Raw genomic sequence first — 7,549 nt, forward strand, 5'->3', positions numbered from 1 at the left:
GGAAGGCAGATGCTCCACAAGAGTCCGACCCCCATCAACAAAAGAAAAATGAAAAGTGAAAAAGGACAAATTGACAACAGCCCATCATCATCATGTTCTTGTTTTAAAATCTGTCCGTCATCGGGTCCCAGAGTTCATGCTCACTCCTCACTGTGCAACGTGGGAAAACAGCCACACAGGGCCAGCTGGTGACCTTTGAACTGCCAGCCAGCTGCCGCATCTCCATGGAAACGTGACCAGTAACACATGAAAGTCACACGATTAAAAGTCAGCATCTCAGAGCCCCCCTCTGTCCGCCCCAAGAGGGTGTCTCTCATAGGGGGTGGAGCCTTTTCCTGGCAGGCGGTCGCTGATGCAGCTGGCGTGTGATTGGTCAGACGAGCACAGGGCCGATCAGTCGCTGTCAGAGCCAACGGCGGACGAGCCTTTCCGCTTCCGCTTCGGAGCTTTGGGCTTTGAGTCCTCCTCCTCCTGTGACAGACAGGAAGTCAGAGGGGATCAACGATCAATTATCAATACACGTCTTTTATCTGATGGTTTGACGGAGGAGGAATACCGAAGCACTGCTGGAGGCGCTCTCCTCCTCGTTATTGGTGGGCGGAGCCACTCCTTTCCTAGAGCGAGGGGATGTGGCCGGAGCTTTACGACGAGACTTCAAGGGCTTCGTCTGCGAGTCCTCGTACTCCTCCGCTAGAGCAAACCAGATCGCTGAACCTAAGAGGAAATGATGTAATCAGCACATCCTGTGATGTCATCAGTGCGTGTGCATGGACCTACCTCATTTTGTGTGCTTCGTCACAGCTTGCCTGAACGTGCTGCAGAGCCTGGAGGATGGGGGTCTGACTGAAGACTGACACACACACACACACACACACACACACACACACACACACACACACACACACACACACACACACACACACACACACACACACACACACACACACACACACACACACACACACACACACACACACACACACACACACCATCAGTGATCATGGTCCACTGATCATAAACCATCATCTGAACTCACAGTTGTTCTTGGTGTTGCTCAGACTCAGGCGCAGGTTGTCCAGATGTTCCAGGATCTGCTCCAGAGTCAGCTGAGCCAGTTTACTGCTGGAACTACGAAGACTGGGTGGGGTTAGGGATAAAAGAAAGAGAGGGGGACAGACAGAGATCGATATAGAGAGAAAGCAAGAGACAGAGAGAGACAGAAAGAGAGAGACAAAGAAAGAGACAAAGAAAGAGACAGAAAGAGAAAGAGAGGGAGAGAGAGAGACAGAGAATTGGTTAATTTCATCATCAATTTAACAATTACTGAGCTGCCGCTGCCCCCCCCCAAATCTCCATCCCCCCCTCTGTCTCCATCCCTGCCCCCCCCCCCTCCATCCTCACCTCTGTCTCTTGCGGGGCTGGTTGTTGTTCTTTATCAGCTGGGCTTTGATGTGTTCTCCCAGCGTGTCATCGGTGTTTGGACGCCCAGTGTCGGAGGATGCTGGTGGTGAACTGGTCGTCATGGTGACAGGGCCGACTTAGCACCATCTTCACCATCTCTTCGCTCGGCCTGAAAGGGGCAGACACAGAGACGTGAGTGAGGACCTGGAGGTGCAGGTGAACGTTTGGAGGGTCTTACTTCTCCCTGCGCAGCTGCAGCAGCAGACAGGACAGTGCCTCGGGGGTGCTCTGCAGGTCAAGAGGTCAGAGGTCAGCAACAGATGGTGGTGGGCTTTGATACCGAGTCTCACCTCACTCACCTTTATACTTGAGGTGCTGGAGGATGGGGATGATGGTTTCCAAGGCAATGCTGTGCGCCAGGAACAGCTGCCAGGTGCTGGTACTGCTCGAACGTCTCCCAGTCCAACGACTGAACTGTGGACACACAGCGGACAGTGTGAGCGCAGCGCCACCCACAGGACACACTGCTACCCGTCACTGCAAGCCGCTCACTGAGAATGTTTGAGGACGCGAGTCCTTCCGGAACATCACCAGGTTCCCCATCATCACATGACACATCAGTTCCTGCAACTGCAGAGGAGCACACAAACACGGTTCACTGACGATTGACCTGACGGCCTGAAGATCACATGGACCCCACGGACCGACGGCCTGAAGACCACATGACTCGACGGACCGATGGCCTGAAGATCACATGGACCAAACAGCCTGGAAGATCACATGACCTGACGGACCGACGGCGTGGAAGATCACATGACCCGACGGACTGAAGATCACATGACCTGACGTATGATGGAGGGGCCACGTACACACACACACACAGGTCCACAGTTCAACACAGAAGCATAAGTTAGGCTTTAACACTCAGCTGGTAACTTGTAGCCCTTAGTATTCAGCTAGCAGCCTCTCCTTTTAGCCTCAGGGACAACAAGCTGCTGACTCACTGTGTGGAATCAATGACAGCTACGATCATGTTGAGGAGCTCACCACTTCGCAGCGTCTCATCTGGAAACTAGACAAGAACAAATACATTCAAGTGTGTGTGTGTGTGTGTGTGTGTGTTTGTGTGTGTACCTCAGAGTAGATGGAAGGGGTGAGGTAACAGAGTAATCGAACGTCATCTTCCTGACACGCCTTCATGTCCATCGATCAGACAGGTGTGCAGATCACCAAGAGCAGTCGCCTGAGCAAACGACTCGTACAGCACATCTTCCCGTTTGCTGCTTTAACTACACACACACACACACACACACACACACACACACACACACACACACACACACACACAACACACACACACACACACACACACACACACACACACAGCACACACACACACACACACACACACACACACACAATGACGGCGTGCTGTTGCTGTGAGGTCACCTGGGGGCGTTGTCAGGTGGGTGTTACCTGGCTTTGAGGTAGTACAGGAGGTGGTAACCGATCTAGGCTGCTTCTGGTAAAGTTCAGCCAACATGTCGAGGAGAACTGAGAAGCCACTGTTGTCCTCCTGCATGGTGACCAGGTTCCTGAAGACCAGACAGATGGGTTTACACACCGACTCCTCCAGGGACCTGAAGAGACACCAGGAGAGCAGAGAAACAGGTCAGAGACAGACGGGTCAGAAAACGGACGGGTCAGAGACAGACAAGCTGACATTCTTACTCCTCCGTGATCTCCTCTGGAAGAACATCTCCTCTGAAATGATCTTTGAAGAGCTCAGACAAACAGGAGGCCAGAGCAGACATCTGCTCCGTGTCAAAGTCCTCCTGCAACAGACCAGAACCCACAGGGACTCAGGAGAACCCAGAGGGACTCAGGGGAACAGAGGCTGTGTATCTCACTGACCTCCAGGAATCAGGTCCACGATGTCCTGCATCACTTCACACTGTGTCTCTGTGTCACTGGGGGCGACATGCCGATGGCTATCATCGATCATCGACCATTGATCAGTTTGTCAGAAGCTCACACCTTTTCTCTGTGACTCACCTGGTCTTCTGAGCAGGAGGACCTTCTCCTTCATGGTGTCCTCCAGCTGCTCCAGCCAGGGGTGTGATGTCAGCAGGTTCTTCTATCACAGCCTCTTTGATCGGATGGAACCTGAACTCCCGTTTTTTTCCTGCTCAGTGATAGGTCAACACACTGAGTGTCAGAAGGAGCTGAACCAGGCTGAGCCAGATAGTTCTGGATCAATCCACCAGTACCTTTGTTGTTGACTTCCTCCTCATCGTCACTGAACGCTGCCTCTGTGGCGTCTTCCTCCTCCTTGTCTAGGACATGATCGTCCATCTCCATGGCAGCAGCCTCCTCCATCTTGACTGGAGGGAACGCGCACACACACACCCACACACACAGATGTCAGTGTATGTGTATTTGTGTGTGTGTGTATGTGCATGTACCTTCAGTGGGGGGGGGACGGTGCACTGCAGAACTCTGGGGAATCGTTCTCTGAGCATCGATCGAAGTTCTCGATCCAACTTTGGATTATCAAACAGCGGAGCGAGGTGACTGGAACACATAGATCAATCATCCTAGCATCCTAGATCAGGCAGCCAATCAATCAATCAATCGATAGATGGGGGGGGGGGGGGGTCCTCACGCCAGCACTCTCTTCTCCATGATGAAAGTGAGTGAGCTGCAGACGCCCCTGACGGACCTGAGTCTCCAGAGGAGGAAAGAAGTGAGGGATGATCTGAGGGAGAGAAGGATCGAACGTTAACATTTGATTATTTGTCTTTTGTGTGTGTGTGTGTGTGTGTGGCGTCACCCTGCACATAAAGTCCAGCAGCGTGGCGGTGATGGCAGGATGGGGTTTCATGGAATGATGCATCACCAGGATGGCAGGTTCTAGAAGAACACCACACACTTCAGAACATCTGGAGAGGGGTGTGTGTGTGTGTAGAGGTGTGTGTGTGTGTGTGTGTGTGTGTCACCTATGTTCATAATGCTGTCTTTCTCGGGGTTGAAGAACAGCCAGTCATAGAACAAAGCCAGTTTGGCATTGGAGGCAGCAACATTTGACTGGAGGAACATAATGGTGACTGATTGATTACTGATACCAACAGCTGATGGACTTCCTGTCCAAGCCCCACCCCTCACCGTGCAGGTTGTGAGCAGCCAGCCGATGATGGCCCAGCGTGGGCAGGATGTCCGAGCTCAGCACCTCGTTGGATGGATGCACCACACCGCAGATGTAACGAATCAGGTCGCAGCGCAGCGACTGGCTCTCTGCCGTGGACAGGTACTGTCGCTGGAACCAGTCCTGATAGCGCTTCTGCTGCCCAAAGCGCACCTGAGCATACGGACGGACATCGTCACAGGGCGTTTCCAAGGCAACGAGCCCTCTGAACCCCCTTTTAGCCCAATTTATGCCTCTGCAGTGAGCTAACATGGACATGCTGTACCCTACATCCTACCCTACGCGTAACCTATGTCCTACCCTACATCCTACCCTACACTGTAGGGTAGAAGCATAAATTAGGCTTTTACCCTGGAGGTCATGAAGAGCAGCTTGGTCTCCATGTCGGGGGTCAGACGGCAACGCCAGGAACTTTCTGGAAGTCCTGGCGGTGAGCAGCTGGAGAACACCTGACGCACGCACACACACACACACACACACACGTTAGGAGCCGGTCCAGTTCTCCGCAGAGGACGGCAGTTGTGAGGTCTCACCGGTGAACTGAGGACTGAGGACCTGGGGGCTGTGCAGCAGGTCCCTCCACACCAGCTCCATCTCTGGGATCCGAGCGACATTCTGCAGCAAACGCACCAGATCTCTGCCGATGATCAGACACTCCATGAACTGCAGGAGACGGGATCCGTGAGCAGGATGAAAACACGCCGCACGCCCTCTTCCTTGTCCTCCTCCATTCCTTCCTTACCTTATCCCTAAGCATGCTGATGCAGAAGTCCACCTCCTTCTGCCGCAGAGGTAGGAGGGTAGGTGCCCCCGTGGTCGACGATCAGTCGGAGGTAGGTGTAGACGGACATGGCGATCAGCATCCCGCTCTTCAGCACCCAGTCCCCTGCAGACAGACCAGTCATATCAGATGCCTTGTTCGCACTCAGACACACGCCGACAAAAAGCCTACTTCTGCTCCAGCAGGATGTCCAGGACGCTCTCCGCCAGCCACAGGTTCTTCGAGGAGACATCACCACCTGCAACACGCACAAACACAAGAGGAGCGACGAGCCCCTGTGTGAATCTTCACGTCCGTCCGTTTGTGTTCATAAATTGTGTCACTGTACTGACGTCTAACCTGCAATCTGCTTCAGGAGAGTCATGACGACGCCGTCGGCTGCCGATCACCCCGCTCTTCACCAGCTCCCTGACCAGCCAAACCAACTGCACACACCAACACACACACAGTTGGACATGATGTCATCATCGGTTGTCACCCCTACATATCGGTGTGTGGTCGTGTGTGTATACCTGGGTCCTGGGAATGTCCTGAAGCTTGAGGAACTTCTCCATCAGGATCTGGTTGATCTTCATCAGAACCACATTCATCCCGTCTCGGTTGACCAGCGTTAGGTCTCTGTAACACTGTCAGCATGCACGCGCACACACACACACAGTGATGTGATTTAGACGTCATGGTGACATCAGACATGAATCCGGGCACAGTGGCGTCTCACCCTCTGGGCCTGGGTCGGCTCGGTGAGGATCAAAGAGAACAGACCCAGACACACCTCCTCATGTTGTGGCTGACCTTTACACACCTGCACAGACAGGAAATCAGCAGGATGTGAGAGAGAGGGCACAGCAGGTGGTTGCCATGATTACAGGGGGGATGATAAGTTGTTTCAGTGTGTAGGTCATCAGGCACTGACAGCAGCAACACACACACATAGATCACATGACTGCCAGGAAAATGCAGCATCTGACACACACAGGGCATATGACACACACACACACAGCATCTGAAACAGCAGCTGGTCGACAACTGGGCGTCTTTACGTTGGCAGTGATGGCGTCGTTGGCTTCTCTCTCTGACAGCCCGCTGGTTAAAGCCTGCACGACGGTCACACAGCGCTCCAGTCTCTGCAGGAATCAAGCGCACACACACACAAAACACACACATTAGAGACAGAACTCTACACACACTGTACAATCACGACAATGCTGACACCTTCAACGGGACAATAAAACACTACAAATATGAAAGGACTAAATCCTCCTTTATTAAACACACACATCCAACTGTCAGCATCACTTGACAAGTGCCACTCTCCTCACGGTCTCCTCCATGTTGACGTATGGTTAGCATGCTAGGCTAACTGCTCGTCAGTCTGGTGCGTGTGTGTGTCGCGCGTGAGAGTCCGTAGAAAACACCCGAGTACCATGAACAGCAGCCTTACCCGGCCACCGGTGCGCCTGGAACCCGCCAGTGGTACCGTGACACACTCCACACACACACCCGCGGCTGCGTTAGCCTGAACTCCCATCCAGCTAGCTGTGCTAACTAGCCTTTAGCCTGTCGTTGGCTGTGATGCTCCGGCTCTTTGTATCCGCTGCTCGTCCCTCACAGCAAACTGTTCAAACTGCCGATGAACATGTCGGTCCGTGATCCACCGGGACCGTTTCGGTGTGTTCTGTGCTAGTCGTCGAACCGGGCGAGCCTACCTCCTCCAGTTCATCTTTGGCGTCCAGCTGCGGTGGACACCAGTAGCCGGCCCTGCGGCTTCGCCTTCGCCGGTGCAGGCTCCATCCGCTCCCGCTTCGCCTCGCCGGGCCCGGCGGAGCTGGGAGGGATCGGGACTCTGGAACCGGGTTTTGGGGTATGTTTGTCTTCGTGGAACTGAGAGTCTGAGGCTCCAGTTGGTCGGGGACTGCGGTGGGAGACGCTCCAGACGAACAGTGTGTGTTTGGAAAACTTCTGCCGAAGACGCTTCGCTCCCGCTCGGTGCCACTAACCGAGGAGTGCGGAAAGAACAAACACTTCCGTTCTCCTGACCAATCACCGCCGAGATGTGTAAGTGACGTAGACAAGGACCAATGGTGGGAGAGAGGATTTGTGTCCCTCGTGGAGGGAAGATGGCGCTTTCTGAAGAACAGAACGGAGTAGATTGGAGTAGAATA

General features: G+C 53.6%; 1 protein-coding gene across 1 annotated transcript; it reads right to left on the reverse strand.

Moving 5' to 3' along the window:
- Positions 1–393: 393 nt before the first annotated feature.
- Positions 394–7,178, reverse strand: LOC144742340 (integrator complex subunit 3-like). The gene is given in 43 exon segments (XM_078624808.1): positions 394–471; positions 557–700; positions 702–714; positions 778–850; positions 1,037–1,137; positions 1,402–1,472; positions 1,474–1,570; positions 1,640–1,687; positions 1,757–1,839; positions 1,841–1,875; positions 1,947–2,031; positions 2,402–2,473; positions 2,536–2,607; positions 2,609–2,690; positions 2,878–2,914; positions 2,917–3,041; positions 3,133–3,262; positions 3,316–3,371; positions 3,453–3,517; positions 3,519–3,586; positions 3,672–3,785; positions 3,867–3,879; positions 3,881–3,904; positions 3,906–3,975; positions 4,067–4,113; positions 4,115–4,159; positions 4,235–4,314; positions 4,401–4,488; positions 4,567–4,608; positions 4,610–4,759; positions 4,957–5,007; positions 5,009–5,055; positions 5,140–5,269; positions 5,349–5,408; positions 5,410–5,492; positions 5,542–5,625; positions 5,727–5,766; positions 5,768–5,812; positions 5,900–6,013; positions 6,106–6,189; positions 6,428–6,511; positions 7,094–7,120; positions 7,122–7,178. Coding segments are annotated over 43 exon segments (3,114 nt in total).
- Between the last annotated feature and the right edge of the window lie 371 nt (positions 7,179–7,549).

Source organism: Lampetra planeri, unplaced genomic scaffold, assembly GCF_965212315.1.
Source record: "Lampetra planeri unplaced genomic scaffold, kcLamPlan1.2.h2 scaffold_995, whole genome shotgun sequence".
Lineage (NCBI taxonomy): Eukaryota > Metazoa > Chordata > Hyperoartia > Petromyzontiformes > Petromyzontidae > Lampetra > Lampetra planeri.